Source organism: Erigeron canadensis, chromosome 6, assembly GCF_010389155.1.
Source record: "Erigeron canadensis isolate Cc75 chromosome 6, C_canadensis_v1, whole genome shotgun sequence".
NCBI lineage: Eukaryota > Viridiplantae > Streptophyta > Magnoliopsida > Asterales > Asteraceae > Erigeron > Erigeron canadensis.
In genome coordinates, this window is record NC_057766.1 from 38,675,118 (window position 1) to 38,698,198 (window position 23,081).

Genomic DNA, 23,081 nt, shown 5'->3' on the forward strand with positions numbered 1-23,081 from the left:
TGTACGTTTCTATATCAAAAGTCTACCCCTGATTTTTATGGTTAGTGTACCACTATTTAATGCACGTTATGAAAGCCCTTAGGGCTTTGTTTAGCAAAACCCTAAACTTAATTAAGATTGATGAATACATTAGTATTCATATTCTTGCCCATAATGGGATATTTAATAACAAAGATTAAACACCTAAAGATACTTTATAGATAGTTCAAGTTCGAATGGGTATATTTTGTTGGTTTTTTATTTTGGCCAAATTCAAAAGAGGCACAAGAGAGACTTGGGTTCTTGTTATTGGATCTATGTATTTGTATAACAAAATCAATGGGTTTTTGAAAGTTTATAAATTAATGATTTTGGTGGGTTTTGTGTTAAACTGGAAATAATGAAAGAAAAGAGAGATTTTCGGTTTTTTGGTGATGAGATGGCGGCTGCCACGACGGTAGCAGGTGGCGGAAGTGGGTGTTGGGTGGTGGTGCTTGTGTTGTTTTGTTGGTTTTGGAGATATACAGAGTGATGGAGGTGTTTGGGGTTTGAAATGGTGGAGTGGATGTGGTGGCCAGGATTTTCCGACGAATTTTCCGACGGTGTCTAGCGGCGAGTTTTCCAGTGGTGGTGGCCGGATTTGGAGAGAGAGGAGACAAAGTTGCTTTTTCTATCTTCTTATTTATTTCTTAGATGGGTGTGTCATGTGTGTGTTTTGAGAGTGTAACAGGGGGGATGAATGGCTTTTATAGAGTTTTAGGATGGGTCTTGGGTCATGGGTTTGGATCTGAGTTAAATTTTATGGGTGGGTTAAAACTTGAACTTTTCTTTGTTCAATTTTTCTTAGTTATATTTATTAGTATGAATCATGTATATAGAATCTGCATATTCCACTCAATTAATTACATCTTTGTACACGATTTTTAGTTATAAATAATTATAGTTAGTATAGAATATATTAATAATTCAATTACTTCATACTAAGATGATGTAATTGTTTGATTTATTTATCTAGCGAATCTACCAATATTTTAAAACAAGATTATAGTATTCTTTGAACAATATATGGGTTCTATTTATTGAATATTTTTACTAGTCTTTAAGATAACATTTTCTAATTTGGATACGTTTTTAAATTTTTATTTGTTTTTCGGAAAAGGAAAACCTTTTTCATTTTTTTAAAATTAGAAATATAAAACTTAAAAACATTTTGCACAACTAAACCCGCCTTAAAGCTTTAGATAAAAGGAGGGGTAGCTTTAGGGACCAAAAATTTTTAATTATAAGATATATTATGATACATTAATCGATATCTATCTAATATCAAATATAACTTATCATATGTTTTCTAATTAAGTCTCCTTCGAAATTCTTGAATCAAGTTTTCTTTTTTTTTTTCCTTCTTTCATCGTCGACACCACAAGAAAAATCATAGCTTTTTTGGTCTTCGTCACCAACTAACAAAAGAAACCCAAGATGTACATCTTTCAGAAATATTTTAAATGATTATGATTAAAATTATAAGTTTTCCTAATAATTATTGACACTTTGGTCATATATAAAAAATGTAAAGTAAACAATATTAATAATAACAAACATATCACAGTTGGTTATAGGAAAAAGGATGACAAAATGTGGTGAAAAAGTTATCATGAAAGTTGTAATACAATACAAATAGAGTGAGATGGGTAGTCTTGTAAACTTAAAAAGGAAAAAAAAAAGAAGTATTTATAAGTTTGTGGTAGTTGATTTCTTGAATTATGCATTTGAGATTTCATTACAAATTCGACATAACTTTTTGAAAATAATTTTTTTTTAAGTAAAATTTAGAAAATATTTATATCTATTTACTTATATTACAAACAGATAGTAAAGTACGGTGGATATAAAATAAAGACATATGTATTGGATTTAGATGAAATTACAACTGTGAAAAAAAATATAACTATCTACCAATAAAATAAAACAGGATTGAGATGTGTTTGAAACGACACGTGACGTAATTATTGATCGACATGTGTCATTTTAATTTATCTATTTTTTTAAATTAGTTTTTTAAGTGTGTATATATATATATATATATTCAACTTTTTTTTATTAGACTTAGACTTAAACTCTAACTTTAGCTTATAGATACAAAACATATTATAATTAGGGAAAAGGAAATATAAGGTTGTCCGACACCTAAGCTTAGGTGTGGAACCCCTCACATACTAATATTTTATTATTTATTGTTTAATGAATAAATGTCTGAGCCCCTATGATTTTTATGGTTTAAAAAATTAATAGGTGAGTGTCCGGCACCTAAGCTTAGGTACCCAACAGCCTTATATTCTCATCCCCCTTATAATTAACCTTATTTAATCAATCGTTTTCTCATTAATAAAGTTGTCTCTTTTTCTTTCTTAGTTTTTCAACTTTTATTATATATAAGTATTACTTATAATAAGTTAATTACATGAAGCTTCAAAAAATTGGGTTTACGGTCCGAAATCACGAGGCTATTTGCCGTCATTCTCTATGCTTACAGTTTCCAATTTTGATGTGATTTTAAAACTTCAAGCTAAATCCAAAACTAAAACTAAACATATATTATAATTATCATTACTGTTTGTTATAACTTAGTTTCGAATTTTCGATCATCGGTTTACTTTAACCACAATTTATTTCATACTCACAAATCATGTATGGTGTATATTCGAATTTCTTTATGATACAATCTATATAGCTACTGTACATCGTACGGATATTGATGAGCGATAATTATATAGACTTTTACCGCACTAGTTTTGGCTATTTTATAGTCATTTGAATGAACTTATGATACTTAATGGCATGCATATGTGATTTCAAGTTCATTGCTCGTGGCATGAAGGAAAACGTCAAGAAATGTTGATAAAGGACTTAAAGGAAGATAAAGGATGGTTAGATGAAGATTCAGATCGATATTCAAGACTTAAGATGAAGAAACTTGTGTTGACATGAAGCCTATGACCACGTGTTAGTATTTTGGGCATAACTTCTTCATACGGACTTCATTTCTGATGAATTAGCTATCCACGGAAAGGCGAGAGAAAGATCTACAACTTTTGTGTTGAACTTGAAGCCTCCAGCGCCGCTGGAATTCATCCTGAAGCTCACCAGCGCCGCTGGAGTGATCCTGAAGCATACTAGCGCCGCTGGGACCTCACGAGCGCTGCTCCCACCTCATGAGCACCGTTGGGAAAGTCGGTTCAGCTATGGTTTGGCCCAAAAACCTATAAATCCCTCTCTAAACCCTAAGTTACAAAACATACTTCTTCCAGACGACTTGTGGGTCGTTTCTAGGATATTTTCACCATATCTAAACCCTCCTAACACCCTCATATCATCCATTAATCAAAAATCAATCCTGAACAACATGATCATCATAATCATCAATCTAGAAGGAGGTGGTGTACGTCGTGAGCGAGAGTCACAACCGCAACCGTGACGAGCAGTAATTCGACATCAATCAATTCTCTATTTCTCTATTGGTACATTATGGATTTATACACTATTGATTGTGATTGTTCTTTTATTATGAGTAGCTAGGTATTTAATCATCTACTAAGATGAAGTGACATGATTATGTGACGGTTGCATTATTATTGTTATTCCACTTAACGTTGTGTCGTGATCTTAGTATATTTAATCTTTGTTCTATATTATTGAATTGTTGGTCATGTATTCATGCTTGTAATGGTATTATTTGTGTGTCTTCATGATCTTGATTGTCTAAGGTTTAGATAGTCGGCTTTATGTCATGGACTGGTAAAGAATAGTTCAATAATAATAAGAATAAACGTATTAACGGATTGGTAATTCGGTAGACATAATTGTTATTTATATAGTTAAACAAACTAATTGGTTAGACAACTATAGGTGGATAGGGTGGTACTCACACCTGTAGCTAATCGGTTAGGGGATTTGGGCAGGACACACGAATTTGTTAGCGGATAGGGTGGTACTCACGTGACAAAGTCTAGTGACTTATTTAGATCCCAACTATTGTATTGAAGTAGTGCAACCTGAAACATGTCATGGTTCTGATTCGAAGTAGATGATCTTTTAATTAAATTGTTTTTAAATCAAAATCTTTTCGTTGTGTCTTCCGACACAACCTACCCCGGTAATACCGGATTCAACTGTCTTTTATTATTTATAGTTTAGGCAACGTGACAACTCGGTCACAAAACCCCCAACCAATCTTAGTGTTTGATCTTGCTTAGTTCTTAAATATAGTCCCTGCGAACGAACCTGGTCTTACCTAATAGCTATATTACAAACGAACGGATCCATTGTCCGTGAGCATGTGTTTAGTTTGGTATTTCCTTGATTTTATAAATTTAAAACTTGATTGCTTTTAATTATACACAAACGACACATCAGATATTAAGACTAGTTGTTTAATAATAGCAAAGATTTAAAAGACGCATTTTATAAGGTGCGCAAGAGAGTTGAAAGTTTCAAGTTTTCACAAACCAAATACTAGATAAATAGTTTGATTCTAGTTGTTAGTCGAAGATATTTAAACAACTGAATAAATAGTATGTAAATATTGACCGTTCCATGCAAACTTTTTTGAAAAGTTATCTATAATATAACTAAAAGAGAGGGTTGGGGATACACTTGGCATCCTTAATCTCCTCTTTTTAGCCTAATCCTTCATCCTTATTAATTCTCTAATTTTTTAATATTAATCTAAATTAATTTACACTTTTTGGTTTTCCATCACCAATTTACACTTTAACCCCAATCTAAAACAATTAATTTACACGTTTTGGTTTTTCATCACCTATTTACACTTTTAACCCAATTTAAAAATAATTAACTTACACTTTTTGATTTTTTATCACCAATTTATACTTTAACCCAATTTAAAAATAATTAATTTTACTTTTTGGTTTTCCATCACCAATTTACACTTAAAAAAAAATTAATTTACACTTTTTGGTTTTCCATTACCAATTTACAATTTCACCCAATTTGAAAATAATTAATTTACACTTTTTGGTTTTATTGTAATCTATAATATAACTCACGTAAGACAAAAAACAAGAAGTTACGATCAATTACAAATTGGTTTTTCTTTTTATATACTCTGCACATAATTAATCATTATTATTATTTCTTAACACTGAATTCTTATGATATTATTATTGTTTCTTTTAATTTAGTCTGTTGTCCATTGTAGGTTCGTTATGGCTTTTCTTCAACAACAAAAAATATGACCACATTAGTTCATTTTGAAGATCTTAAGCCAACATATGTTAACCATCATTCACGACTCTGTGTTGTGCATGTATGGACTGTTTCGGAGTGAAACACCCCGAAGAAAATCAAAATGTTCGAGATGGTCTTTGTTGATGAATTGGTATGTATTTTTCAAATTATATAGTTTACACTTTTAGAATATAAGAAACTGTAAATTTTTTATTTAACTAAAGTTGAAAAAAAGGGGTAAATTGGAAATCAATGTTTATATGAAGTTAATTTTCGTATGTTTCTTCTTTAGCTTTCGTATTGATTAAGTTGTGATATTTGACTTAACTAATCTAAATATTATATATTAAATTTTGTATTTGTAACATATATTAACTCTTATGATTTACGATTATATCTTTCTATAACCTTTTAAATATAAGGTCTAAATTTGCTATGAGTAGGTTTCTGATTACTTTAATATATTGACTTTAATTATTTTGATATCGTTTTGAAAGTAACTCATTAATGGTGTATATTTAAAATTTAGGATTATATCTTTCTATAAGCTTTTAAATAAAAACTCGAATTTTGCTACGAGTAAGATTATGATTATTTTAATATATCAACTATAACTATTTTGAATCTAGTTTAAAACTAGCTCATTAATGGCATAACGTTGTTATTCAATCAGGGGAAAATGCTACATATTAAGATGGTGTTGAATGTTTTAGTATGATTATTTAGCATGGTGGAACAATTCATCATTTAGTTTGTGTATGACATATATACTTCGGATCTTATGAAAAGCATGATATCAATTTTAAATAATACCTTTAGATAAAACCCTTTGATCCACGTTATGTTTAGGATTTAACACAACAGGAGATGGCTTTGCAAGGTTTTTGGCTCGACTTTTTTTTAATCAAGAATATGTTTCTCTATCTTTCTTGCGTTAGCCGATAAAATCATTTGATCGACATTTGAATGTCCTTAGTTGGGTTCCCTTTTTATCCTGAATAATTTTCCTAGATCTGTATGCAAAGATGTTTATTCGATTCTTATGGTTAATTTGTTTGAGGTTTATTTTTTAAAATTGGATTAAATACTTAGAAACACAGTAAGAGAACTTACCAGTTTTTTTTCATTTTTTTTGTTATTTGCAGGGCACTATCAGACATGCCTCCGTCAATTTTAGGAGTATTATTTTGACCGATGAAATGGCTATTCAGTTAGCAAATTTTCAAGTTGATTTCGGTATATCTATTTAATATATTTAAATTCTAATTTTCTAGCTTTTATTAATATATTTTGAAACTACCCGTCCATTAGACGGACCTGAACACTAGTAAACAAATAAATTAGATAATAGGTAAATGTATAGCGTTCCGTGCAAGTTTTTTTGAAAAGTCTAAATAGTAGTTGTTCATAAAAAGTATCTATACTATCTATATAAACAAACTACCCCATCCAAAATTTAACACTTTACCTTTAAAATCTCCAATTTACCCTTTTAATCTATACTTTTATCAAACACTTTATCCCTGAAATTCCAAAAATACCCTTAAAAGAAAAACTTTAGGCATGTCCCTTCCTTTCCCTGAAACAACAATGGCGGTTTGCACTTTCAGCCGGACTAAGAAACACTTGAGTTGAATCATACATTCATATAATAACACGGTACAACTACTTAACCAGCATTTTTTACCTATGTCCCGCCGTATCGCACGGGTACAAGGCTAGTTTATTTAAATCTAGAGTTGACTAAAGCCTCTGGCTCATCCAAATCCTATCAATCTCACAATTATTTATATGGATAAAGTAATTAAATTTTGATCCATAATGCGTTTGACTCATAGCATCAAAGTAAAAAATCTTTATTTGATTTGGGTTTTTAACTAGTTTTGAATAGTCATACGAGGTATAAATTGACACTATATATTGCATAATTGATATATGTGTAAAATAAGTAAAACTTCAACATGATTAGGGGTGTTCATTATTCGGATTAACCGAATAGCCCACCCAATTCATTTGACTTGTGTATTATTTGGATTGGGTTATTTGGATTTGGTTTGATGTTTGGGTGAAACCGATTAAGAAAGTTGTTAAATGGTTCGGTTTTGGTTTATAAAATTTTCAATTGGGGCCCAACCGAAACCCGGTTAAGCTTTTAATGTTTAATAAAGCTATAATAACCTAATTTAAATGATATAAATAGAACTTTAATTATTTTAATAATTTAATCCAAAAAATCTTAATACATGTAATTATTTGAATAACCTCACCATGAATAAACAAAATAATGTACATTAACATTCGAACTGCATAATTATTCAAATATACTAAATTAAAACTTGAAAACGTTTTTTATTTGGGTAATCCAAAACCCAACCAAATAACCAGAACTTTATTTGGGTGGTTTGGATTGGGTGGCCACATATGTGGATTGGGTAATGAGCGGTTTAATAATTCATAAAAAACCGAATAACTTTATTCCCCAAAAACTTGACCAAATGAACACCCCATGATCCATCACAAGTAGTTGGTCTCCGATGGGAGCCTAATAACTAGAGACATGTATCATAAATGTATTGCTCAATCTAAAGTCTTGCAAGTGCAAACATAGTTTGCGTCGTTTTAGTATTTTCAACCACGTTTCATTGGGTTAATAATTAAATCGGTGAGATTTTACACAAGTAAGATATCAAAGTGATAAAAATTAAGTAGGTTTGAAATTTTAATGTAACTTCAATGTTAATGTAACCTTTAATGTGAACCTATCGATGGGTAAATTGTACTTGTAAAAAGTTACCAAAGATGTGATTTTCAAATGCCTATAGCAACTTTCTACCAAGTACGATTAATATCCTTTATTGAAAGTAGTTTCACACAATTTATATCATTTATTAGAAGTGGTTCACCCAAATTAATATCATTTACTAAAAAGTAGTTTTGCAATTAATATCATTTATTGAATTTTATGCAAGTTCGGTAGATAATCTCATAATAGCAAATGGATGATGTATTACTAGTTTTACACATAGTTATTGACACATTAAAATGACAAGTCTGTGTTTTTTCTGAAATGTATGTCCATCTTTTGAACCTATGAGGAGTGGAATTGACAGAGTCTCACCTTTGTACAGTGAGATATTTTTTTGATGTTGTTACTCGAATTACCGTTAAAAAAAATTCCCATAATTTGTATATATATATATATATGTTGTCAGTAAATTTACATGTAATTTTCATGTATACGTACGTGTAGATGATACATGTATGTTTTATATTGTTTTTCTTTTTATTTTTTTTTAACGACAAAATAAGGAATATTTAACTATAAATTAAATATATATAAATATATATACGTATATATATATTATTTTATTAATTATGATTTATGGATTTTATATTTCTAAGTAGCAAAATATGTTGTTATTTATATTTTTATATGAGATAAATGTTTCGCTAATTTAATTTATTATCATCTATAGAATCAAATGGATCAAATGGAACATTTGATTGGTTAGACTTTTATTTGTTTTATAAATGGTAAATTTTTTTTGTCTAATGTGAATCTATATTATAATTAACGAGAGTAAGTATCCGCGCATTGCGGCGGTGAGATGGTGGGGTGATAGGTCATAAAGTGTGATAGGTAATAGAGTGTGATAGCCAAATCCCTTAACCGTAGAGGTTCCGCCCTCGAATTTAGAAAATTTTCGAAAGTATATCGAATGACATCTCTAATGAAAGAACATGAAATTTTAAGAAGACCCATATAATTTTTATAATTTATCGATATACAATTTTTGAGATAAAAGATTTTGAATGAAGTGGAAGTCTAAATGATTTATGGAGGAAAGAGAAGATTGATTGAGATTTAAAGAGAGATAATGAGTATTTGAGTATTATAGTTATTTTATGTAAATATACAATAGATAAGAGGCTTTTTTAGAAAATAAATGTTGAAACTTAAAATTTAGACAAGTGGAGTTTGCTTTATAATATTAGATAATAGATAGATATAGATATAGATAATTTTTTTGGGTTGCAAGATTGAAAAAATAAAATTTCAAATGGTTATATTGTAGACGTACTTAGATTTTCATTTAAACGACCAACCAATATGGATCCACAAATCAATACCCCAAGTCGAGAATGGGTTGAATTTATTATTTATAACTCTTCCGGCTTAGCAGGATGGGTCGTTCTTTATTTATAGCCCAGATAGTTTTCAAAACACAACTAGAAAACTTACCCATGCGTTGCTACGGAATTTATATATGATTTATGAAATTACGCTAATCAAAAGTAAAACCTAGCAGCAAATTTGTAAATTTAAATCTGCTAGCATATTTCATTAGATGGACCTAAGTTTGACGTTGGAGCATAGTTGCTAATATATATACATTGCATGACATTGGTCAAAATGTTGGTAAAGTTAGATTACAACAAAAAAGATATGTTTGCTCTGCTGATCAGTTGTTGAGCAAAAGATTTCTACAGTTTCGATTTCTTGCTTTTGGTCCTTATTTACCTGTTGTAAGAGTAAGGCGTACACGGTTTGCGTGGCGTTTTACTTTATAAATAGTAATTTAGAAGGCTTATAATTTTTACTAGTTGGTACGTAACTCGTCATGTTGTCTTTTACAGGCAGCCATTTTTGCATCCAGAGTGATGTGATTTATTTTTGCTCGACTGTAGGCTTTATTGACTGAGATAGACCTGCCTTTCTTTATGGTAAGGTGAAGTAGGTATGGTTTTCCCTATATACTTAAATTCGTCCAGGTAGGTTTTTCGGATCGTAGTAGTTGTGCTTGGCAACTATGTCTTCCCATGTCGTATCTAGTACTCCAGCCATGGCCGTCGGCGATGGTGGTGTTGACACAGTATCTCCAATTTGAAGGCCGGGAGATATATTGGAAATAAAAGTGTGAGGAAAAGGTTGAATATAGAGTTTTGTTATAGCTTAGGAAAAAGAACAAGATTTTTTAAAAGTAAAGACACACATATAACAATTCCAGAACATTTTTGACTTATTTTGAGCTGCTATACTCTTATTTATTTTATTGAAGTTATTCATTATTTCTGGGTTTGTATTTTACCAAGTTAAAGTAAATCAAGGTCAATGTGAGATGCAAGGGTGCTAGTTCACTTAAATTGTACTTTTCAGTAACACATATATACCACTCCAGTTTACTCCAAAGTAATTGAATACCTGCAAAAGGATAACATACGTAATGAAGTCTAGCTACAGAAAGCAAACCTGCAGTGCCCAGAGTCCCAGCAAACCTAAATAACTAATGTAAGAGCATTCATAATACATCAGCGTTCAAAAAAGTATACCAATTCAACCTCCCATTCGAAAAGTTCAGACTCATTAATTAAGGACATGGCTATCAGTGTTCAGTGTACCCTTTGATCTTTTTTTTTTTTTTTTAATCTTTTGAGCTAAAAATAAAAATTGCCAAAAGGGAAATGCAATTCAAACTTTATCTAATTTGTGGGTTAGGCCAACATCTCACCAAATGGCGGATTTCATTTGTATATTTTATAAAAGTATGCAATTCTTTTGAATCATCAATATATGAAAAGGTTTAGTAATGGGAGGCCATAGAATATTTACCATAGAAATTTTGATTACATTTTATCTTTGTGTCTGCGTAAGAGGATATCTAATTTTGATTATTTTTTTTTCTTAATTTGAGAAATATGTGTTGTTATAGATTTACTAACATAAGTCAGTGAGGAAGTGTGGACTCTATATACTTCTTAGAGAAGAATACTGTTTCTAATGCAAACGCTTAAGGGCTTGTAAAAATTTATGTTGGTTTTCAGTATATAAGATAATAATAACTCGGCAACCAACACGCATCAATAGGTGCAAAGGTTCCAACAATATACAACAAATGGTCCATTATTATTCATAATAATAAGTCTGTACATATAGAAACAATTAAACGTTGGCTACAAAGAAGCAACAAATGACCCATTCATTATCTGTTCTCCAGATTCCCCACCCAGGCAGTCATCCAAAAAAGATGCTAACATTGGAATTAGTACTTAAAGGGTGGATTAACGTGAGAACCACAAATATGGAGAGAACCACTGGTTTCCCTCCCTCCTTTTTTGTATAGTTTTTTATTTTTTTAATTTTTATTTTTCATTTTTGAAACTTTTTTTTGTTTTTTATTTTCTTTTAACAAAAACCCATTCAAAAAAAAAAAAAAATTGTAAAAAATCATATGAGGTACATGTTAAGAAGACGTATGGATACGGTACGGGCGTTGCCCTACATCCGTTCTAAAGGGGTTGTCACCGGACGCATATGAGAATGGTATGGATTTGATGGGCGGCGATCCAAGAGATGGTGACGTTTGTTATGATACGCGCGTAGCCCTTAGAGATGATTTTTCAATGGTTCTCACCATATATTTGGTTCTCACTTGATCTAGAATCTCATTGGACTTGATATTTATGAAATCCTACTTATTGGAATGACTAAAATATATATAACTATCTTGGATGCTCACATCAAGTCTACACAAATTTTACAGTAACACACACTAACAGCAACAAAAGTCCGTAAGGCTTGCCTTATTTTAAGCACTTGCAGAATGAATAACTTCAGAGTACTAATTAATAATTTTTCAAAGTCAAGATTACCCTAACATGGGTAACTTGAGAATCCCCTCCCCAACAATAAAAGGGCCTCTGTACTTCCAACGCAGAAGAGCACTCAAGTTGATGCAAAAACCATTCTCATAACATGTAAGTACTAACAACCTTCAATACACAGTTATGACTTAGCAGAGTATTTTACTGAATAGTAAACAGGCTCTAGACTCTTAAAAATAACAAGTAATCCAAATAAAAAGATCAAAGTCGGCATATTAGGCTGACCATAAATCTTTTATAGTTTGTTAACACACATGCTAGAGTAAAAAAGAATCTAAAACGTTTAATATAAGATTAGTCAAGTTTCTTTCAATCACAATTAGAAACACAGAAACAAAACTCATTTAAACCGAACATGAAAGAACAAAAACAAGACAAATCATACATACAACTTTCTAAATCCCTCCCAACTTCACAATAATGTATCAAACTTCGCAGGATCGCTAACCAACTTAATTAACAGAGAAATATCCACATAAACTAACTATGAGCATTTGATTTTCTTTTTACTATTTCCCTGGCTGAAAACCCCCCAACCCAGACTGTCTATATATTTCATATATTCATAAACCATACGAAAGATACTATGCCTATAATGTGTCTTAAACAATCAAATAAAATGCTTTCCTGACTAATGTAGCAAAAAAATCCTAACAAAACATACAAAACAAAAGCATATAATCCAACGATTAATAATCGAAAACAAATTTCAATTCAAAATCCAGATATCCATCAGATTAAATCTTTTGATAGTTTGTTTAAAACATGCTAGAGGCCTAGAGTAAAAAAGAATCTAAAAGGTTAAATATAAGAATGGTCAAGTTTCTCTTTTAATCACGATCGGAAACAATGAAACAAAATTCATTTAAACCGAACATAGTAAGAGGTTTTGGGCCCCAATACCTCAATGGTGTACGGGGAAGGTTGAGATGTAGACAGTCTTACCTCTACCTAGGTAAAGATGTTGCTTCCGGGTTTTATCTAAATGATAAATAAAAAAGGACCTCCGGCCTTTGCATGGGGGTGAGAATCGAACCCTTTGACCTCTGTATCTAAAAACAAAGATGTTATGTTAACCCCTTCGAAGCAAGCGGCTCTTCACGGCCGTCGGATGACGGCCCCTCTTGTTCTCGCCCAACCTTTTTTTCATGGAAAGATACTAACCTGCCAAACAGGGTTCTGCAGTAGAAAAAAGAAGGTACGAGTCCTATTTCTAATGACGTGAAGGTCCCCTTACTTTATCATGCTACTTTCTATATCCATCGCAACTTCACAATAGTGTATCAAACTTCACATAATCGCTATCCAACTTAATAAAGAGAGAAATATCCACATTAACTAACTATGAGCATTTGATTTTCTTATTACTATCTTCCTGTCTAAAAAGTAAAAAAAACAAAAAACAAAAAAAACAAACCAGACTGCCTATATATTTCATATATTTACAAAAGATACTATGCCTATAATGTGTCTAAAACAATCAAATAAAATGCTTTTCTGACTAATGTAACAGAAAATCCTCAACAAATCAAGCAAAACAAAAGCATATAATCCAACGAATAATAATCGAGAACAAGTTTCAATTCAAAATCCAGATATCCATCAGATTAAAACAAAACAACATAAAACTAGCATGACACATTATCCATCATCATCTTCTAACAATAATAAAAACATAACATATTAAAACCTTAAAAAAGCCCAGTAACAAAAACAACCTCATTTCCTTGGAATCCTCTTCAAAATCGAAGCTTGGAGAAGAACCAACGGTTTTTTCCAGTCTTGAACCTTTCTTCAAACCTAGCTTTGGTCTCTTTGCAAGCACTCACCTTTTTGTCACGTGACTGAAGAACATCAACAGAGACAACATCCTTAAGATCCACATCAAGTGTGTACCTTGTTGGCATTATATGGTTGTAGTTAACCAACTTAATGAAAGCCTTCACCCGTGATTTCTTTGCTGTTTTTTTCGCTGAGTCTTTTTTGATCACTTTCTTTGGGTACTTTGCTATTCCGGCCACCAGACAGTGACCGTACGGGCGGTCACGAGTTCCGTCATCGAATTGTTTCACGATCACTGCTTTCCGACCGGCGAAACGGCCGTTTAGGACCACCACTGCTTTGTTTGGTTTCAAAAACTTCACCATTTTTTGGTTTTTTTTTTTTTTTTTTTTTTTTGAGGAGGGTGTGATTATGCGGCTTGCTGTGTGGAATACAGGGGAAAGTGTAGATAGGAAGGGTTTTGTTATTTCTAGGGTTTTGATGGTTGTTGAGATGGGCTTTTTAGTTGGGCTTTTGTGGTCCTGGAGTTAGGCCCAAATGTATGAAGAAAAATGCGCGTTACCCCGTTGTTGAGTGACCATGTTCCATGTTTGTAAGTTTAGTTTAAGGCACTTTAAGCGAAGGAGGTGATTTGTTTCGTTTTTAACAGTTCGACTTCAAACCTTGATAGAACTTTGCAATTTTTACTATTATTTGAGTCATTAAATGATAGGCCGGAGGGTTTTTTCTTTTATAAGCAATCTCTTTACTTTTAAGTATATGCAATAGTGTCAACATCTTACCTCTTTATATCCCGTTTTGACAGGAACTGAGTTGTTTTTGATTGATTAAATCATACAACATTGAGTTTTGGTAGGGAACTAGGGACTGAGTTGTTGTTTTTGATTGATTAAATCGTATGACATTAAATATCCAATTAAGTATAGGATGTTTGGTTCTCACCTATTTATATTAAAACTTCAAGTTGTAAAATAATAGTAGTTATACCAAAATAATTTTCGATGCTACAAATGAAAAACAAAATAAGCTTAATATTGTACTAATGGTACACTATCGTTGGACTTAATAACTCGAATCCAGTACTAAATCATGTGATATGTTCTTGAACTTTTATTTAATAACTCAAACCCAATACTAACCAAGCATATCGTAATATACCTTTGTCCTTGACTTTTTACTTGATAACTCAAAACCACTACTAAATCATGTGATATGTTCTTGTTTATATGTATCGTATTGACAGTTTGACACTATTTAACTTTGTAACTTCTCTTTTATCAGCCTTCTTTTTAATTAGCAAATTTTACTCAGGTGCATCATGACTTCCTTTCGTCCAATTTTCAATCAACCAATATATATGTCCCTTTTTAAATGAGTTGGACACCGGAGCTACTTCTTTTGATTAGATTTCTCCAAAAAGATTTTTTAAAAAATCTATAAAAAATGTTATAAAATAAGATAGTGTATTAATAATGGCTTATTAGTCATTATAACTAGATCAATACCCGGTCGTTGACCGGGTTGGAAACAATAAATATATACTTAAAAGTACACGAAACATGTTCAACGTTATCTACAAATATACAACAATTTACAAAAATACAAACATGCAACTTTTACTAATAAGGTGTAACACAAATCGTTGGAGCTAAACAGTTGAAAAACAATTAAAATCTAGAATCTAGATGTTCAAACAATTTACATTTGAAAAAATTAATGGTAACCAGTGTCACTTGTGTGCCATCATAATATAATCTTCAATAGTACTTTACCTTTGAAGCTTCAGGCCTACTAATCTTTAATACCGTGTTCAAGCTTATCCATCTTGATGCATCAACCATAAAATAGTTTTGCTGCAAAACTAAAATGTGCAACGATTTAGTGGCTACCATGTAGAGGGATTCACACACATATAACAAAGCTAATCCGTAACGATGTTGAAGTCTTAGTCATTACTCCCTCATCCTAGTTGCTAGTCCCTCATCAGTGTATTGTTGGTCAACATGGTCACACCCCTACTCAGACTAAACAATAACGAAAGAAAGTTAAAAGATTTGGCAGAACCAATGAACCCATTAGCCGGCCATAACCCACACATTATGCAACATTTACCCTATCTCGCTGGTGGTATTTTAGGTGACCCGTCAATCAATATTCATAGGCAGCTTGTAAATATGTGTCGATTTAGTGTGGACATGTCGATAAAAGTCAAATAAAGCAGCACAAGCACATTCAACCACTCGTCCCAAATACCAAACAACTAGTTATGTTGTAACTAACTATTTGCAATAACTATTAGCTTAAAGAATCATACCATCTCCAAAACAGTCACGGGGAATCAGGTTATCCTCATCAAAAGCAGCCAATGTTTTACCAATAATTGTTACTGCTTGCTCGTATGGATTAAAACCATCTACAGTATGATGTAGGCTTTTTTGTTGAAAGACCTTGACCCTATTTAACAATAACCGGTTAGCTACTTTCGTTTGCAGCATAGCAACATAAATCGGAAATATATATAATATATATAGGTTTTATATATTAATAGTGATTACTTTACCAGTCCATTGGTCACTATCCATTGCTCTTAGTGAAGTCAATACCAACAATCAGGTTAGAACATTCGAGCCTTGCACATGCAGGAGCCTTGGTCCCTCGCAGAATACATTAACATCTCATCTCACTAACAATGCATACTACACAACACCAAATTTTGCAAAAGTATGATGTCTTTTCAGAAAAGGTATCCAAAAATGCGGCCTACAAAAATAGATCGAAATACTAAAGACAAAATCCATTTTCCAAATTCTATAAGACGATTGACATAATTCCAACTAACCAAAGTATCCTTACATTAACAACACAACATATTGTTCAAAATTACATCATCAAGCAAAAATGTAAGCAATTTTTACGTGTTCCAAAGAGCTGTAGGTATCCGTACCTCCTTGAATACCTCCTATCAAGCTTTAAAAATGTTAACAATCAGGATACGTTCTACTTATCAACAATAAAACTATAAGATAATGTACATGCTTGTGGCAATGGAATTAAACCGACTAAATTAAAACTACTACAAAAAAGAATCATGAGTCATGACATATCCCTTTAGCATCTTCATTTACCACAACCATGCCACGACCAAAATATTGCAACTAAATATCAAGAATATACCCATGTACAAACCTAGAAAAGCCAATAACTAACTTATTCATGTATCATAATTAGAAAAAACAATATCTTTTTCATGTATTATAATTTAGCGATAAGTTAAAAAACGCAATGCATCTCTACCTCCAAAATTAAACATGCATACAAATCTAAATATTCACTCAATTATAACAAAACAAAAGGTAAATATAATGCCCCTACACAAAAACATTAAACTCTAGATCCAAAACTAAACTAAATAAATTATATGAAGAAACGGTATGCACATCACCTAGATGGGTACCAACATTCATTCAATTGTGTTTGTTAATTAAGTCTTTGTTATACTCTTCAGGCGGCAAAGCAAATTAAGAAAACCCGATATGTGTCACGTTTTTTGGCAGTAGGTGGACTTGATGTTGATCCGATGACGAAATCCTTGAATCTAAAAAATAGATTAGGCGAGTGTTAATTTCAATTCCAAAAGATCTCAGGTTTAATGGAGGCGGGAGGATGAGATCAAAAGGGGAAAGGTTTTTGGAGAGGGAGGAGCGTAAAGAGAGAGGAGGGAAGGGGAAAGTGTTTGGTGTTGTGTTTAAACCTGTTTTTTAATTTAAACGGCTGAGATCATTTGTTGTATTTTATTTAGATGGCTGAGATTATAAGATATGAATATTTTTTTCTCTCAGCTCTGGTGGCCATAAATATATATAATAAGCTAGAGTTTTGAAACACATTTTTTGATTGCATTAAAATAGATAAGGGATTTATGCTTTAACCACTACTACGCCAAATCCCAATTAAAGTATTTGCTCGTTGTGCAATCTCCACTATGTATTAGCAGTTCACCTTTTCTTACATTGCAACTTTGCTGAATCTTGGAGCATCATAACCTCCAGGTGTCAATAACCACCAAACAAACCTTCTATAACAAGAGAGCTCTTTGGATGACACGAGATTACTTGCAGATAATTCACCGACTGCTACATCAACCTTGTCATCCTTTTTTTATTGTTGGACAATCTAAAAAATAAGAAATGAATGTATCTTCACACAAAAGCCCCCGTCAATCCGCTATGCGATTAGAGAGATCAACAAAACAAACTTCTTATGGTTAACAAACCGAAATCTAGCATGCTCTTTTACTTTCTAATCCCCTTGTAATATATTCTTTATTTGTGCTATTTGTATTGTATCCTTTGTAATTTGTAGCATCTTGCTAGATTCTTTATTAATAAAAGTTTTTTCAATGTTAAAATAAAAAAAAAAAAAAAAGGGAGTTGAAAAAATAATTTTAACACTCAGGAGTTAAAATGACCACACATATATACGCATTCATTTAGAAACACCCACCCGTGACGTTATTGAGCTTTGACTTGTTTATATTTCGTTATTTTAGGTAAAATTTATTTTTATAGGTTGAGAGCTTATCATGACTTACAAGTACAAAATAAGCAGGCAAAACTAAAATAAAGGAATAAGCTAAGCCAAACAGTAGTTTTGAAAATCGCTATTATTACATACATACATAGTGTAAGTGTATATATTTCCTTTGGTCAATAATAATAACGAAGTCACTCCCAAAACCAGAGTTATACTAAATAGGGTTTGTTTTATGCAGAGGTAAATAAAAAGGAAAAGTTGATAATAATGATGATGAACATGAGCAGTAACAATACTAATACACTAATACTAATAATAATCCAACAATAAATCATACACACAGCAATAACAATAACAACAACCGGATGATGGCTGAGTCAACTCACCACTTTCTTCTGGAAGCCATCAAGACAGCTCTCATCAAGATTTTCGTCTCTCCATATGCCACCGTACGCAATTCCCCCCCTTCCATATTATCTTTCACTCTTTTAATTCTGTATCTATATCTTTGCTTATATGAATGAATGGAAAGGTGTGTGATTTATATTGCGGAAAAGTATTAGATGAAGAGAGATGGGATGAAGCTAAAATTGGTCACTTCATTGGAATTGGTAATTTCTCCCTTTTTATCACTTTACATTATAAAGATTGCTAGGGGGTTGTTATTATTATAATTATATATATCAAAAAAATATGAATGTATCTAATTTGTGTGTATTCAGCTTACAAACTGTCTAGTTAAGTGTAGCAAATGTGTTTTTTGCCACTTCATCAAAGCTGGTGCATCATTGAGTGATTTTTTTTTGACCCTCTTTTGGGGATTGGGATATTGATGTTGGCAGATGAAGCATCATCTGGAGTTGGAGAAGTTCGAGAAGCATGGGAGAGTCCGCACAAGACTTATACTTCCGACTTTTATGAGCTTGATCCTTGCACTGTGAGTTTTTTTGTTTCTTTGTGTATGCATTAAGACTTACTGAATGTCACAAAGGATGTATCTTTTTCATTTCCTATACGAGTTTATAAAGTTTCTGAAACCTGTGGTTATGGATAGTATCCTTGGTTGGTTCTGAAGATTGGGGAATTTTGAAAGTTTCTCGAGTTCAATCTTCTTTACTGGATTCAATGAAAATTATGATTTCTCAGATTAATTTTTTGGTGATGGTGGATCAGTTGGTTGAGCCACCATCTGATCTGGCTGCTAATTGAGCATGATTTACCCTTCACGTGATGGACCTGGCGCAGTTTAGCTTTGGCTGGTTTGGGTTGCCAGAAAATCAACCTTGTTGGGATAAAAGAATTGGATAAAAGTTCATGTTTTTGCAGTGTATTTGCTATGTTGTTCATTTAAGCGTCTCTGACTCTGTTATTTATCAACTAACATATGTTAACCTTCTCCAGGAAAATTTGGAAGCAATTTTGGGTGATAAAGCAAACACAGTTGATATAGTTTGTTGCATGCAACGTTTGCAGGTTTGTCTCTTATGTTTCTGCAAATATCTAAATATCCTCTTATATAACTAGTGACAATAGGAACCTGTGTTCTACTGCAGTTTTGTTTTGAAACCGAGGAGAAAGTACGAAGACTTCTACATAATGTATCATCTTTGTTGAAACCGGGGGGTTATCTTATTGGTATTACTCTGGACTCATCTACTTTATGGTACGTTACCATTTCTTTTTGGCGCTATTGTCGGATTTATTTCTCATTGTTTTGCGGATTAGTGCTAATAGTTTGTTGATGCATCTGGATTGATAAGATTCTGCATTTTATATTTTAAATGAATCTTTTGTTTTTGCTAATATATATTTAGTAAATTTTGCAACATTTTAAAATATCTATGTATGTGTACACTGTTTTACCGTACTTATCTGTTATCAGTCTACTTGTTTTAAATATGAAGGTGCAACTTAATGACTTGCAGGGCAAAGTATCAGAAAAGTGTTGAAGCATACCACAATCGGAGTGGTGGTATGAAGCCCAATCTTGTTCCCAATTGCATTCGATCAGAAAGCTATATGATCACTTTTGAAGTTGAAGAAGAAAAGTATAAGAAAACATCCAATACCCTTTATACTTGTAAAAGATTATTAAACACCTGAATTTATTTTTGTTTCTTGTTAACTTGCAGGTTTCCATTTTTCGGGAAAAAATACCAAATGAAGTTTGCGAGTGATGCTTCTGCTGAAACACATAGTTTGGTGCATTTTCCAAGCTTGATAAGGTTGTGATTTTAAATCTCTGTTTACAATTAAGGTCATAACTTATATTAGCAAAACAAGGAATTTGGCATTGTAATACTGCACCATTGTTTTACTTTTAAGGTATTGGGAGATTCACAGATATACATCTATATTATATCAGCTCTTTGTAGAGACCTGCTAGGTCATCATACTTGTCCCATGGGGCCTGTCTGATTACATTTTCTTATATATTTTCAGCATAATTATTGATAGCCAGCCCCTCCTAAAAGATAAACTTACGCTTCCCATCCCAGATACTAACCTAATATGCTACAAAATAAGAGAGAGAGAGAGAGAGAAAAAAGACATCTAGTGTATGCCATTTAATTTGTGGTGAGATCTTATGTGATTATAAATTTGTACCAAGATTTGAGAAATTTCAACATTATGAGGATTCAGAATGTCAATAGACATCATAGAGACGTAGACATTAAACTAGGCGGTTTAGATGTTACTGCAGAGTGCATCAAACTCTCATAGTGTTTAAGAAATTGTTGAGGGTCAAATGAAAAGGAACGCCAATTTGAAGCAGATTAGCTGTGTTGTAACAAGTAATGCTGCAGATTGTGGTTGTTAGCTGGATGTAAAAGATTTTTACCTTATGTATTTGGAAATAAGCTATTAATAGCTGTAGTTTTTGTAAGTTTATATTCATAATTTCAGTAATTTGATGTTGTATTATGTTGACAGGTTGGCTAGGGAAGCTGGTCTTGAGTATGTTGAGATACAAAACTTGCTAGAATTCTATGATGATAATAAGTAAGTAGGTCTTGGATTCCCCGATAACAGTATAAAGAAGTAAAAGTTTTAGTACTTGTAATCCCGTTATCATATTCTAAGGCTGATTGTTCTCCTATTACTTTGTCAAATAAGAACACAGTTTTCGGGGATGCTAGGAGAAGTCGGTCATGGTTTTCTGGACCCCAAAGGAAGACTCTTACCGAAATTCCAAGATGTACTAGGTTTTGTATCCGTTTCATTATCATTTTACTACAAAACTGTTTTCCTTAATTTCATGCATTATTTATTCATGTTTTGCTTAATTTTTTTTTTTTTTTTTTTTCCGTTTTGTTCATTACTAGTCTCACTTATTTTGCAGGTTTGTATACCACATTCATATTTCAAAAGCCTGATCCTGATGTTACCCCTCCGCTTATGACCCCATTGTTGCATAATGTAACCCAAATCCTTGACGAGGCAAGTTTTAATTAGCATTTCTACCTGTTTTTATATATTGTTTTAATTAGCATTTCTACCTGTTTTTTTATATTTACTGTTTGAACTAATCTTATGTGATTTAAATTGGTGAATACTCGCATGCTCTCTAGCCATCCACTTTCAGGTTAAAATTTCAAACCTTGTACCCTTTCATCCTAAATTAAACGAGCATTTGTGTTTTTTTAAAAATATTAAGCAGTTCACTCTTAGCTGTATTTCTTTGAATCTTTGAACAACCTATTTAAAATAATTGACATTTCTGTATTTTTTTTCTTTTTTGTTTCTACCAGAACTCAACCTTTCTGTGTCTTTGATGAACAATTGAATTAGTCTTGCAAAGAGTGTATTTACAGTAAAGCATGGTAATCTATGTAACAGTTCAAGAGATGCTCATTTTTATTTAAATTCTGAGTACGAGGTTTAGTGATTGGGGATGGAGTATTTTCTTCCTTCCTGAAAAGCAGCTTTTATGTTTGTAGTTTCCTTTGTTTTTCATTCTAATTAAGTTTTTTAGTTAATTTGGAGTTTTCAACTTTATACTACCAAAGTAAATAATGTCTTCAAAGTCGGAGAAAATTTGCAAGTATACCCAAATTGTAGTTGAGAGAAGAATGTTTTATGGGTCTGATGTAACATGTTTAGTCTCATTAATTTACTATTAAAATGTCAGAGTCGGTTTTGATTAGTTTTGTTACTCAGAATCTTCGATCTTAAATGTTGTCCTTTTCAGAGGGATTGGCAAGGTAGCGTGTGGAGGGACGAAGAGAAAACTGGAGCATCACATGCAGAATCATCTTTTTGCCTGAGCAAGATAACTGAACAAAAAGGGATATTAGGTCCTGGACCTTCAGACCTGCGTTTCTCGGAAGCTATCTAACCTTATTTCCGGTGTTCAACTAACGTAACCAATCAATCTATGTATTTATGTTCAAGAACTAAGTAGGAAAATGACGGATTTTTAACTTTTATAATCCTATATATAGGAAATAGAGTATTATATGTTGTTTATTGAAATTTGACACGTGAGACAGCAGGCAGACTCGAAGGGATTGATTGTGAGATAGAGACCTATTTTCGAGAGCTTAAAAGTTAAAGTTGGTATAGGAGCATTGATTTGAAAGCAGTCACTTCCTTGATTATTAATAGTACATTTTTAGGTATTCTCCTTCAGGGTAAAGTTTAAACTGGTTACATATCAAGTTTGTTCAGTCTTTATACTTCCGTTTTAGCAAGTTCATCTGTTGGTGAAAACCTTTGATCTCATGTATTGTCTTAGTATTCAGAGCCCATACTTTATAGAACTCATGACCAGTAAATCAATATTCTTTCACATGGATCGCAGGATATAGTTTCTTCAGTTGCCACATGGATCGTAGGATATAGTTTCTTCAGTTGCCTTTGATAGATTTTGAATATGT

At 32.1% G+C, this 23,081-nt stretch overlaps 2 protein-coding genes across 4 annotated transcripts; one reads left to right on the forward strand and one right to left on the reverse strand.

Annotated features, from left to right (window-relative positions):
• Nucleotides 1-13,463: 13,463 nt before the first annotated feature.
• Nucleotides 13,464-14,113, reverse strand: LOC122603654 (60S ribosomal protein L27-like). Its single transcript, XM_043776421.1, has one exon. It carries the CDS (start codon nucleotides 14,031-14,033, stop codon nucleotides 13,626-13,628), a length of 408 nt encoding a protein of 135 aa, XP_043632356.1. The 5' UTR covers nucleotides 14,034-14,113; the 3' UTR covers nucleotides 13,464-13,625.
• A 4,304-nt stretch (nucleotides 14,114-18,417) lies between these two features.
• Nucleotides 18,418-22,878, forward strand: LOC122603588 (mRNA cap guanine-N7 methyltransferase 2). 3 transcript variants are annotated; one of them, XM_043776328.1, is made up of 13 exons: nucleotides 18,418-18,650; nucleotides 18,734-18,812; nucleotides 19,044-19,138; nucleotides 19,603-19,674; nucleotides 19,755-19,864; nucleotides 20,127-20,249; nucleotides 20,334-20,426; nucleotides 21,136-21,204; nucleotides 21,319-21,407; nucleotides 21,545-21,642; nucleotides 21,774-21,787; nucleotides 21,954-22,025; nucleotides 22,394-22,486. In XM_043776328.1, exons 1-12 carry the CDS (start codon nucleotides 18,567-18,569, stop codon nucleotides 21,991-21,993), a joined length of 966 nt encoding a protein of 321 aa, XP_043632263.1. In that variant the 5' UTR covers nucleotides 18,418-18,566; the 3' UTR covers nucleotides 21,994-22,025; nucleotides 22,394-22,486. The 3 variants fall into 3 exon arrangements, with proteins under 3 accessions (XP_043632263.1, XP_043632265.1, XP_043632262.1); XM_043776330.1 differs by lacking the exon at nucleotides 21,774-21,787; XM_043776327.1 differs by lacking the exons at nucleotides 21,774-21,787; nucleotides 21,954-22,025 and having other exon boundaries at nucleotides 18,430-18,650; nucleotides 22,394-22,878.
• Nucleotides 22,879-23,081: the final 203 nt, after the last annotated feature.

Coding starts and splice junctions, on each gene's coding strand:
- LOC122603588 (XM_043776327.1), top strand. CDS start 18,567: ATGATGGCTGAGTCAACTCACCACTTTCTTCTGGAAGCCATCAAGACA. Junction 18,651..18,733: donor TCGTCTCTCCATATGCCACC/GTACGCAATTCC, acceptor ATGAATGGAAAG/GTGTGTGATTTATATTGCGG. Junction 19,865..20,126: donor CTGGACTCATCTACTTTATG/GTACGTTACCAT, acceptor AATGACTTGCAG/GGCAAAGTATCAGAAAAGTG.
- LOC122603654 (XM_043776421.1), bottom strand. CDS start 14,033: ATGGTGAAGTTTTTGAAACCAAACAAAGCAGTGGTGGTCCTAAACGGC.